This window comes from Herpailurus yagouaroundi, unplaced genomic scaffold (assembly GCF_014898765.1).
Source record: "Herpailurus yagouaroundi ecotype Mexico unplaced genomic scaffold, PumYag 379, whole genome shotgun sequence".
NCBI classification, from domain to species: Eukaryota; Metazoa; Chordata; class Mammalia; order Carnivora; family Felidae; genus Herpailurus; species Herpailurus yagouaroundi.
The window spans coordinates 734,542-747,149 of NW_024412596.1; the positions used below are offsets into that span (position 1 = coordinate 734,542).

A 12,608-nucleotide genomic window follows, 5' to 3' on the forward strand; every position below is an offset into this window, starting at 1 on the left:
GGGAGTGGGAAGGGGGAATTATTGCTTAACAGGTCTACAGCTTCTGTTTGAGATGATAGAAAGGTTCTGCAAACAAATGATGGTTGCACAACATTGTGAATGTGCCTAATGCCACTGACTCGTATGCTTAAAAAGGCTTAAGATGGTACATTTTCTATTACATATATTTTACCACAGTAATTTTTTTTAAACATGGAGGAAAAATAACCATATGGAAAACAAAATGCCAATTAGTTAAAACAAATATAGAGTGAATAAATATACAATGTAATTTGTACGTACGTGTATAGATACATGGAAGAATAAACATCGAAATATTAAAAGTAGTAAGTGCTGAGTTATAGGAGAATAGGTGATTGTTTTCTCTAAACTGCTGTGTGGTTTCCAACCTTCTGTGGTGATCATGTATTATTTCTATGATAATAATTTAAAAAATAAAATTGTGCTTAAAACAAGTTAAAAAAATTTTTAAGTTTATTTATTTATTTTGAGAGAGACAGAGACAGTGCGAGTGGGGGAGGGGCAGAGAAAAAGGGAGAGAGAGAATCCCAAGCAGGCTCCAAGCTGCCAGCACAGAGTGTGTCACGGGGTTTGAACTCACGAACCTGTGAGGTCATGCCCTGAGCCAAAACCAAGAGTCAGGTGCTTAACCACTGAGCCACCCAGATGCCCCTAAAACAACTTTTAAATACAGGCCAAGAGGTGCCTGGGTGGCTCAGTCGGTTAAGTTCCTGACTCTTGGTTTCAGCTGAGGTCATGACATCATGGTTCATAAGATCGAGCCCCGCGTCAGGCTCTGTGCTGACAGTGTGGAACCTGCTTGGGATTCCCTCTCTCCCTCTCTCTGCCACTCCCCCGCTGTGTTTTCTCTCTTAAAATAAATAATAAACATTAAAATAAAATAAAATAAAATAAAATAAAATAAAAATAAAATGATCCAGGCCATCCTGCAAAAACACTTCGGTCACCTTTAGGAGGGAAGGACTTTGAGTTTACTGTATCTATGCACACCTTCTTGGTCACCAGATCCACAAGCCTGTGTCACAGTCTCCATTCCATGTGACCCCCTCACTAACCCTGCGGATGCCCCAGCCTCACTGATGGTGGAATCTGAGGCCCACAGAGGGTGAACCTTGTGTCACAGGCACACAGCTGGAGGGTGGTCATCAGGCTGAAAAGTTGGATGTGTCCCTAAACCTTCTGCAGGCCAGCTTTGGCCTCTCTTTAGGCTGTCTTGTCTGCCCGCCTGAGGCTCCTTGAGGGGAGCAGAAGCTGCAGGGACCAGTGTGGGTGCTCACCTCGAGTATCTCTACTTTGCGGAAGGAGAGTCCCTGGGGGAAGCTCAGGTTGAGCTGGACCCAGTAGGCATCTTCTCTCAAGTTACTCAGCATCAGCTCTACGGAGAGGCTGGCAGAGGGCGTCAGACGTAGGGCTCTGGATCTTGGGGCAAGACCAGAGAAAAGTTACAGGGGCCAAGGTGAAGGAAGCAGGGTCACAGGCAGGGGCTTTCAGAACGCAGGGATCTGCTAGGCTAGAAAAAACAAATACACAAAAACCAGCTCTTGTGCACAAGCTTTAAGTGGTGTGACCTTGTCTAATCCTGCCAGGAGTGCACAAGGCACGTGAATTTCTCAGACAGGGGGCTAAGCCCCAGAGGACAGATCTAGTGAGTACAGATGGGGGTCTTCTGACTCGGAGCCCCCTATCCTTTCTGGCACACGAGCTGCCTCAGGAAAACACCAGGTGGAACAGGAGGGTCCAAGGGGTTGGAAGCCTCACCTCGCAGGGGAGAAGGACAGCTTCAGGTTCGCCTCACACTCCTTGTCCTCCCCGCAGTTCTTCTCAAAAGGGATCTGAAAGGCCAAGAAGAAAGACTAGGAGGCTCAGGCCCCAGACCCATTGGGGAGGGACCCTGGCCTCTCCGGCTGCCCCTTGTCCCTGCTTACCTCCTTGGTCTCTGCATGCGGTAAGGGTCTCAGGATGGGCTGAATGTCCTGGCCCTGCTGAGCATGGAGTGGTGGGAGGGCCGGGAGATAAGACAGGTTAGTTGAGGCAGCAGAACTCTTGGAGGAGGGCTGGAAGGAGGGCTCAGGGCTTGGGGCTCAGCTGGGTTGGCTTGGCTGGCCCCTCCTAGGAGCCAACGCCTGCCCAGGGGGACCTCACCCTTCTGACTCGGCCCAAGGCCACCCTGTGCAGCCCTCGGGCAGCAGCTCCTCGAGGAAAGCTGAGGCTCAGGGTGTCCGTTCTCCTGAACAGGAGATCTTGGCCTTGACACAGCAGCTCCAAAGCTCCTCCCAGCCCATCTCCTTCCCTGGGCTCGCCTGCCTATGACTAACTCTTACTGTGCTTCTCCTCTGCGAACCCCATCTCCCTGCTGAAAAGGTCCATCTCTTCTCAGATCAAGGCCAGTTTTCCCCAACATTTCCAGGGCTTCTGCTCTGGGCCAGGCCCTGTTATGGGCACCAGGTATACACCAGAGGACAAAACAGACACACTGCACTGCTGTGCCCCCAGTCTGGTGGGAGAAATGACGTGGTATCTTCAAGTGTTTGATGGGACAGATACAGGTATATTCAGAGCATGTAGAAGCGAATCCTACCCCCGACATGGGGATTGGGGAAGTTTCCTGAAGAAACAGATCTCAACTGAAATCTAAAGGATGGGCAGGAGAGAGCCAGATGAAGAGAATGGAGAGGGGCAAGAATGGACGGCCCCACACAAAGGCACAAGGCAGGAGGTTGAGCCTGCGCACGTGACAAGAAGATGCTCAGACGAGCCGCTGTGCTGTGTGTCGGGGGCAGGAGATGGAAGCAGGGTCTAGGTTCCCCTGGGCCTTGCAAGCCACGATTGAAAGTTGGGACTTTATCCTGAGGGTAATGGGGTCATAGAAGTGTTTATGAGTTATAAGCTGAATGCTCTAGAAGGACTCCAGCCTCCACTTGCAGGCCACCCGCCAAATAACCACCAGACTCCTGAGTCCCGGCAGCCTCTGCTGACTGCTCCCACCCACGCTCAACACAGATTCCTGCTACCCACTAGACTGCAGCCAGTCCCCAAATGGGCATTCTGGGTCTCTGTCTTGCTCAGTTGTCCTTCTACCAGAAGATAAGCCCACCTCCGCATTTCCCTTGAACGTACCACTGCACCTTTCCTTATGCTGTTCCTTTTGCCTCTCCTCAATCCACCTACCCAAAAAGCTACTCATTCTGAAAGATCCAGAAACAATGACGCTCCCCCCAGGAAGCCTTTCTTGTCAACTCTGGGCTCAGGTCTCTTTTTTACCCTGAGTTCCTACTCCACACAGCTTGGCTTAAAAAAAAAAATTGGGGCGCCTGGGTGGTGCAGTTGGTTAAGCGTCAGGCTCTTGATCTCGGCTCGGGTCATGATCTCATAGTTCATGAGTTCAAGCCCCGCATCAACTCTGGGCTGATGGTGTGAAATCTGCTCGGCATTCTGTCTCTCCTTCTCTCTGCTTGTGCTCGAGTTCTCGCGCTTGCTCTCTCAAAATATATAACTTAAAAAAAATTAGTGTCAACGGCAGAGATTGCTGGCTGTCTCCTTACATCCTTCCTCACTATCTGCCCTTAAAATAGAGCCTCCACTTTTTATCTGGTCATATGGCCACCTGGACAGGAGACTCTGTTTCTCCGTCTCCCTTGCAGTTAGGTGTGGCCATATGACCAATTTCTGACCAATGAGATGTAAATGAAAGAATCATGTGGATTTCCAGGAACTGGTCTTTTTTTGTTTATTTATTTTTGAGGGAGAGAGAGAGAGAGAGAGAGCGAGCATGAGTGGGGGAGGAACAGAGAGAGAGAGGGAGACAAAGAATCTGAAATAGGCTCCAGGCTCCGAGCTGTCAGCACAGAGCCTGATGTGGGGCTCGAACCCACGAACCACGAGGTTATGAACTGAGTTGAAGTCAGACACTTAACCAACTGAGCCACCCAGGCGCCCCTCAGGAACTAGACTTAAAGGGAAGGGGTGTGCTCTTCTACCCTTTCTAGTGAGCCGTGCTCCCAAAACCCACAAGCTCAGGCATCTTTACTGCCTGTGCTCACACTACACCATCTTGCTGAATGCCCACCCCCCTTCTCTAGCTGGGGACGTTAAGGATCCCGTCTTGTGGGAAGACTTTCCTTATCCCCCAAACATGTGGCGTGAGATTGTACCGCCACCCTGTATCTAACTTTACCACAGCCTTATCACAGCATGTTGTAACTGTCTGTTGACTCGTCTGGCCTCCAGAGCAGACTGTGAACCCCTTCCGGGGAGGGACCATGTTTTGTCTACTCCAGTGGAGCTAGTGCCCCGAATAGGGCTTAGCACAGGCAGGTGCTCAAGCAACTTCCCTTAAGTGCATGATGAGCGTCTGGGGGGGGTGAGCACGTCACCGTCCTCATCAGATCTCAGGAGAGTGAGCGCGCGTGGGGGAGCGCTCGGTGCATGCTGCCAAAAGCCACGAGAAAGAGTGCACTTAGCAGCCACCGCGCTCCAGCTCTGAAGAGGCCTCATGAGGTCGGAACTTCTTTTACAGATGGGGACACAGTCCCAGAGAGGGATGGAACCTGCTCATATGTGCTCATGCCAGGAAAAACCAATCCACATCTTCAGGCTGGGGCGCCCAGGCTCTTTCCACCAGACCCTGCTGCCTTCAGACAGAAGCTAAACCACTGAGTGTCAAGGATTTGAGGACATGAGATCTGGCTTTGGCCCCGGGTAGGGAGTATGCGGTCCGGCAGATGAGGGTAGATACTGTTTTCCTCTTCTTTGACACCATGACGAACACCCCAATTTGGCTTTGAGGGAACTACCTGCTCTCAACTGGATATGCTTGGGTGGGAAGGCGGATCAGGGCGCCCTGTCTTCCCACGAGTAAGGCTAGGCAGGGTGCCGTGTCCCCCCTCGAGTGTACACTTTGAGCAGCGCTAGGGGCCTGGTGAGGTGGAAAGCTGACGCTTGGCAGGGACCTGGAGCAGGTTCACCGAAGGGGCCGTGCCCTGAAGAGTCCATCCATTATCCCTTCCCCTCAAGAGCCCCTGGCGCCTCCACCCTGGCTCCCTTTCTTCCCAGTCTTGAATGGCCAAATACAAGCTCCCATACGTTCCCTTCCTGCTGAAGTGAGCTGTATTTGGTTTCTATTACTCAAAACCAAAGACTCCTCTATGATACAGTCTTGCTAAACTGAAATTCTCCTCTCCTCAGTTTCCTATCAATTCCCCTAGGTGATCTCTTCTTACCAGCCATTGGTCCCTTGGTGTCCCTTCTTCTTCCCGGAGAGAGAAATTTAGGGAGACGTTGATGGGAGAGATGAGGTCTTGAATGCACACCTGAGGGTGATGAGAATACCACCTGTGTTGTGAGTTTAACCTTCCAGTTAAATGCTCACCTTGCCTATACTTTACAAATGATGAGATTCTAGTATCTGGTGTTTATAATGTCCGGGGTCACTTCTCAGCACGAGTGTCACCCTCAGCCCCAATTCCCATGGCAGACACCACTAACCAACCACCCCACTTTTCCCACTGAGTCCTGACCAAAGCCCCTGAATCTCTGCCAGGCCGCTCTAGGCAGCCATTATCGAAGTATGCACTAGAAAAGAATATTCTAGAATAACTAGAATATCCTAGTTCCTCAAGAACAGAGCTGGGGATTGGCCTTTTATGTTATTACTGGTCCCTCACAGTGGCACTTTGTAGGCACTCAAATCATCTTCACCTGAATTCCTACCAACCCGAAGATGTAGGCATTATTATTCCCACATTAGAGATGAGGAGAATGAGTTCAAAAGAGATGACCCAAGTTTCCTAAGGACTAGCACTAGGAAGTGAGCCCCAGTCCATCCAATTCCCAAGCCTAAGGTCTTCCCATCATAACATACTACTTCTTCTCTGGAAGATTTATGTTGAAAATTTCCAAATCTTTGGGTGGGTGGGGGGTGCAAGGAAGCAGAAGAGAACTGAGTGGAGCTATGAACGAGCTGAGAAAGTGAGCTCAGAATTGTTGACACTGGGCGATGGGTATTTGGGGGTTCATTAAGCTATTTTTTTCCTGCTTTTATAGATTTGAAACTTCCCACAACAAAAAATTGAAAACAAATTTCAAAATCTTATACACCAATCCCACACTCTGTCTCTTATGAAATATTTAAAAGACTGGAAGAATTTACCACCATCCCTACTTCACACAGGACTGTTAGAAGCAAACAGAATTTGGGTATTATGGCAGTTGTTCAAATGGTATTAAAAAAAACCAAACTTTTTCTGTGATGGATGTTAGCAATAAATGACCATGTACCTGGGAAATAAGGATGCACACGTGACTGAATATTCTGCAGCTATTAAAATAATTATGAAAAGCCAGGTAGCAGCATTGATATATGATGGGTGGAAAAAGGGGAAAAAATGGGAAGTATTTTACAATGGTAATTATGTTGAAAACACTGACGTACATAGATTAAGGACTAGAGAAAATATGCAACGGTATTATTACCACTATTACACAGTAGAGGAAATGATAGTATAGAGAGATCCAAGAGACCTGCGACCCCATGGGACGTGACCGAGCTGTGCCTTGCACCCAGTGTCTCCTGTCACTGCAGTCAGTTCTGCCGCCCCCTCACTTCGCATAGCAGCTCTATGGCTCCCTTACCGGGAAGTGGAACCAGAACTTGATGCAGGACTCGTCTTGGGTGACCTCTGTGTTCCTGCTGAGTTCACGTCTACCTCCTGGGAACAGCCCCCGGCTTCTGGTCCGATGGCCATCCAGCTGCAGAGTGTAAGTGAGGGTGGCAACCAGGTGCCCTGGGCAGGGTGAAAAGGCAGGAGTTGGATGGTGGCAGATCCTGGGGCCATAAGCCTGCATCTGGGGAGCAGGAGAATGGCACTGACCTTGAAATTGGGGGGTAATAGGCTTAACCTGGAAACAGACTGTGATGTTAACTCCTTCTTTCTTCTTGTTACTGGCTGAATAGGAGCATTCCACTTCATGCACTGGGATCTCAGCCGGGGAGAAGGACATCAGAGTGAGGACATCTACTACAGGCCGGGAGCTGCAGGGCAGAAAACCACCAGCTCTCTCACTCTCGGCCTCAACTGCAGTCCCCAGTCAGACCTGGGACTCCAACCACCAGAGTCCAGAGGACTCTCCTTCCTGAAAGCAGCCCTCAACGTCCCTGTCTCCTTGAAATGGTAATAATAATTATAATTCACTAGGGCTTCCCGGTTTCTTCTAGCAACCTTCTGATCTGCTTTCCACACGGAAGGATGAGCTTTCAGAAAGAGAAAACACAGGCAGCTACTTCCATGCTTATAACCCTTCACTGATGCTACATGATATTCAGAATAAAATCCAAACTTGTTACTATCCATGCCACACTGGCTGCCTCTCCACTCTTATTTCCTCCCACCCTCTCCCTTGGTTGACGTTCCCGCCAAGTCAAACGTTTGCCTGCCTTATGGCCTCAGCACATCCTGCGCTTTCTACCTAGAAAGCTCTCATCCCAGATTTCTGCAAGCCTGGCTCCTTCTCATCTTTCAAGTCCCAGCTCAAATATCACCTCCTCAGAGAAGCCTTTCTTGGCCACCCGATCTAGAATAAGTCTCCCCTAGTCTTCTGTCTCACAGAACGCTGTTCACTTCCCCCATGGCACTTACCACAATTTGCAATCACCTACTTGTGTGTTTAATCTTGTATTATATATTTCCCCACCTACAAGGTCTGTACCCAATGGCTGGTTCAGTATTAAGACACAGCAGGTGCTAGGGTGCCTAGGCAGCTCAGTCGGTTGAGTGTCCGACCTCAGCTCAGCTCATGATCTAGTGGCTAGTGGGTTAGGGCCCCACATCGGGCTCGTTGCTGTCAGCCTGTCAGCACAGAGCTCACTTTGGATCTCTGTCCCCCTCTCTCTGCACCTCTCCCGCTTGCGCTCTCCCGGCCCTCCACAGCAGGTGCTCAGTAAATGTCTATTCACTATATGATGTTACATGATGCCTCCAGTAACTCTAAGATATGGTCAAGACAGGAAATGTCTTCACCAGTTCAAAGATGAGGAAATTGAGGTCCTGAGAAGCTAAGTGACTGGGGTGCGATCATCCAAGAAGTAAATGGCAGAGCTTCAGCCTGAATCCAGGTGACCAGGTTCTAAAGCCATCACAGGATCTTTAATGTCAGACAGGCCTGGGTTCAAATCCCAGTCTGTCACTGAATTGTAGCTGTTTAAACTGGAGTAAGACAGGGGCGCCTGGGTGGCTCGGTGGGCTAAGCGTCTGACTTCGGCTCAGGTCGTGATCTCACGGTTTGTGAGTTTGAGCCCCACGTCGGGCTCTGTGCCGACAGCTCGGAGCTTGGGTCCTGCTTCAGATTCTGTGTCTCCCTCTCTCTCTGCCCCTCCTAGCTTGTGCTCTGTGTCTCTCTCTCTCAAAAATAAATAAACATTAAAAATAAATAAATAAATAAACTGGAGTAAGACATGAAGCCTGTATAGGAAGGGTACCTATGTGACAGGGTTGGGGGAGGACCAAAAGAGTCCTGCTACATAGTAACTGCTCCAAGGATGATTAGCAGTCCCGTCTTACCTGAGTATGATCACCTGCCCTTCCGCTCCCACAGCCACATCTGTCAGGCCATCTCCTCCAAGGTCTTTCACCCCATGAATGGAGCGTCCAAACCACCGAATTCCTGAGAACACCTGGGCCCCTTCTATCCGCTGAGACCAAGAGAAAAATTCATGCTAAGCTAGGGAGAGGACAGGCCAGGGTGGGAGGAAGAGTTGGGCTGGGGAGTGGGGTCTGGGCTTGGAGGCTTCTGGGTGCCTGGGAAGAGATTTTGGTTGGCGGGCAGGGTGCCTCTCACCTGGCTTGGCTGGGGGCTCAGCCCACCATGCTGCCCGTTGAAGATGTACACAGCCCCCTGCCCCTCCAGAGGGGCCCCCACAGCCACGTCCGCCAGCTCATCCCCATTGATGTCGGTCAGGGCTGTGATCGCTGCTCCAAATCTCCCGAGAGGGTAGCCAGGATCCCCCTGCAGTTCTGAGACCACTTCGAACCCCAGCTGGGAAGGAGCAAAGTGACAGGTCACTCAGTCACTCTGCAAGCATTCGCAGGGTGGGGCACCGCGAACAGGAAGAACGCTGAAGAAAGGTCAGACATGGTCCCTCAAAGAATCGGTATGGTGCTGGCAGACTCATCCGGGCTCAGGGCCCAGCTCCACCCCTTGCTGTCTGTGTGACCTTGGGGCTTTGGAAAGTGACCCAGCAGCGCTCCCGTTTATGAAAGAAAGCTCAGAGCTACTCAAAAGGTGACTTGGAGGACCAAATGAGGTCTCTTATAAATAGAAGGTTTGACACTTGCACACAGCCCACCCACCCAAGGATCAGCGATTATCTGTCGGTTGTTCTAAAGATCTGATTCACCATGATCAGACAGAGAAAGCCTTTCAGAATAGCTGGGACCTGGATCAGCCGGGGGGATCTGTTTCTCCCACCCCTTCAGGTCAGGGTCCTGGTCCCCACCTGTTTTCTCTGGTAGACAAACACCCTGCCTCCCCTCTGCTCCCCATAGAACAGGGGGGCTCCAATCAGCAGCAACTCTGTCTCCCCGTCTTGGTCCATGTCAACGCCACACAGCTCGCCACCGAAATAAGAGCCAATCTGCAGGGAGAGGAAGACGTTTGAGGAAGCACCTGCAAGCTGGACACCTGCCTCCCCTCAGCTGGACCATGTCTGTCTTACTCCAATCCCGCAAATGAAAGTTGAAGTCCTGGACTCCCCCCACCTAGCACCTGTATGAATTAGGACAAGGTGGGTTCTCTGAGGTTCAGTTTCTTCAACTGGGAAGTAGAGGTGACAAAGCTTACCTCAGAGGGCTTTGTGAGGACCGAACCTAACAGTGCTTGGCACAGGGCCTGCTAGCAGACGGTGGGGAGCATGACCAGTGCCCCATGCGTCCCTGATCCCCTACGGCCATGCTCACCTGGATCCCGTCTATTTTCTGGACCTGGATCCAGTGTCCTCTGCCCTTCAGCTCCTGGAACAGCAGCACCCGCCCCACATGCTGGTATCGGGGGGCTCCAACCGCCAGCAGGGATGTGAGGGTTTTGTCGGAGGGCAGCCAGGTCACGGTGTAACCTGTGGGGTGGGGGGAGAGAATGAGAGAATGGGAGGGGGCTGGTGCTTGGAATTAGGAACACAATGGCTGCACACAAAGGAACACAAAGGTAAAACCCAGGGGCAAACAGGGCAGAGACTGGAAAACCGGGTTAGTAGCAAAGCTACATTGAAACAGCTAGAGAACCTTCTCCTGAGAAGAGCAGCCACATGCTTCTCGTGGCACAAATCCCGCCATCCTGGTCGAAGGTTGCATTTGTCAAACTGGACAACATGCAAGGAAAGAGCAGCCATGCAGAACAGGGTAACCACGGCACATCTTCCCGAGGCTCAGCTGACCTGAAGGTTGGTAAGGGAGACTACACATTTGACTTGTTGTTGTTTTTACTTTATGGTTTTGAGAGAGAGAGAGATTGGGAGCAGAGGAGGGGCAGAGGGAGAGAGAGAGAAAGAAAGAGAGAGAATCCCAACCAGCGCAGAGCCTGACACAGGGCTCCATCTCATGAACTGTGAGATCATGACCTGCGCTGAGATCAAGAGTCAGAAGCTTAACCAACTGAGCCACCCAGGCGCCCCTACACTTCTTAAAAATCAAAAAATACAATGAGATATATTAGCAAGAAGAGTGCAAAATCTGCGCGGACATTAAAAATAGAGCAGGAGACCTGAAAAAAATTTGTTTGAAGTTATCACTCCAGGCTATCTTCCTACTTCATTGCTAGTGTGTGCGGCAAGGTTTTTTCGTTGCTGGAACGTCTGAGGAAATGCTGCAGGAAACCGGACCAGGGATTGGGCTTGAGCCAAGATCCACCTAGTAGGAATACTCTGATTCAAGAGATGACTGACTCAATTTCATCTTCTCTGCTTAGAGTAGTTGCAAGTGAGTGAGAAAACAGAGACAACTGAGATGATATGGCACAGACAGGAAGGGCGAAGAGGCTGAACCACTTTCCCATTCATTTGTGAACATTCCTGAAGCACAGGGGTTAGGAACTTGTCCTTTGAAATCAGAGACGAGGTTATTATTCCTTGTGCTGATACTTCCTAGCTGTGTGATCTTGAATCGATTATGCCTCGCTACTGAGGCTCAGTTTTCTCGTCTCCCATCCAAGTACTAACCAGGCCCGACCCTGCTTAGCTTCCGAGATCAGACGAGATCGGGCGCGTTCAGGGTGGTATAGCTGTAGACTCAGTTTTCTCATCTAAATAATGGGATAATAGGAACCTCATAAGGTGGTTTTGAGGATTAAAGAAGACCACGGATATAAAATGCTTAGTGCTATGCTAGTGATATCTAAACTAAGATCTGAAGGATAGTGGCATCACAGGCACCCAAGATTATATTTATTTTTTATTTTTATTTTTTTAGCAGGAGTTGAAAGTTTTCTTTTTGAAGTATAGTTGGCACAAAGTTATATATACGCAATCATATACCTATATATACATATAAAATACACATACATATATACATCTATAATCACATCCCTCTGTCCCTCCCTCCCTCTCTCCATATATATATTATGTATATATGCAGTGTGTGTGTGTGTGTGTATGTGTGTGTGTCTAATGTGACAGGTGCTTAACTAGAGATTAAACTTCGGGTTATTTCTTCTTCAGTGAGTGAAACCGCCAGCTAGCTTGCAGTATACTGGGGGACACAAAAGCACCCTGAAGGCACTAGGGTAGAAGCTATAACGGTAAGTGTGGTGGTTACCAGCACAGACTTTGGGGCTACACTACCTGGGTTCCACCTACTAGTTTTGTGACCCTGGGCAAGTTATTTAAACTCTCCTGGGCTCAGCTCCTTCATCTATAAAATAAAGGTAATAAAAATACTCGCAGGGTTGTTATAAGAATAAAATGAGATAAACTAAGATAAAATATGTCAATACATCCCATGCACTTAGAACAGTGCCTGGCAGGGGCACCCGCGTGATGCCTGATGCCCCTGATGCAGATGGCTCAGTTGGTTGAGTGTCCAACTTAAAAAAAATTTTTTTTTTTACGGTTTATTTATTTTTGAGAGAGAGAGACCAACAGAGTGTGAGCAGGGGAGGGACTGAAAGAGAGGGAGACATAGAATCCAAAGCAGGCTCCAGGCTCTGAGCTGTTAGCACAGGGTCTGACGTGGGGCTCGAATTCATGAACGATGAGATCATGACCTGAGCAGAAGTTGGATGCTTAACCGAGTGAGCCACCCAGGTGCCCCAAGCGCCCAACTCTTGATTTTGGCTCAGATCACGATTCCAGGGTCGGGGGATCGAGCCCTGCATCAGGTGCCGCACTGAGCATGGAACCTGCTTAAGATTCTCTTTCTCTCCCTCTGCCCCTCTCCCTGACTCACATGCTCACTAGCTCTCTCTCTCTCTAAAATAAAAAAAGGAAAAAACAAGAAAACAGTGCCTGACACATAATACTCAGTAAAGAATATCGAAAGAAAAAAGAAAAAATTGTGGAGAGCAGTCTCCCTCAGAAGGGTATATGAAAGGGGCACCTGGGTGGC

At 49.6% G+C, this 12,608-nt stretch overlaps 1 protein-coding gene across 6 annotated transcripts in view; it reads right to left on the minus strand.

Moving 5' to 3' along the window:
• Positions 1-12,608, minus strand: part of ITGAL (integrin subunit alpha L) — a 43,180-nt gene that overhangs the window by 13,236 nt on the left and 17,336 nt on the right. For 5 of the 6 annotated variants that reach the window (XM_040463234.1, XM_040463237.1, XM_040463236.1 and 2 more), the window contains 10 exons: positions 9,972-10,126; positions 9,512-9,649; positions 8,854-9,051; positions 8,577-8,707; positions 6,891-7,051; positions 6,652-6,803; positions 5,241-5,330; positions 1,947-2,003; positions 1,780-1,853; positions 1,299-1,440 (listed from right to left, as the gene is read on the minus strand). In XM_040463234.1, the coding sequence (XP_040319168.1) occupies positions 1,299-1,440; positions 1,780-1,853; positions 1,947-2,003; positions 5,241-5,330; positions 6,652-6,803; positions 6,891-7,051; positions 8,577-8,707; positions 8,854-9,051; positions 9,512-9,649; positions 9,972-10,126 (1,298 nt within the window). The remainder of the gene's footprint in view (positions 1-1,298; positions 1,441-1,779; positions 1,854-1,946; positions 2,004-5,240; positions 5,331-6,651; positions 6,804-6,890; positions 7,052-8,576; positions 8,708-8,853; positions 9,052-9,511; positions 9,650-9,971; positions 10,127-12,608) is intronic. The other variant, XM_040463235.1, reaches the window with a different exon arrangement.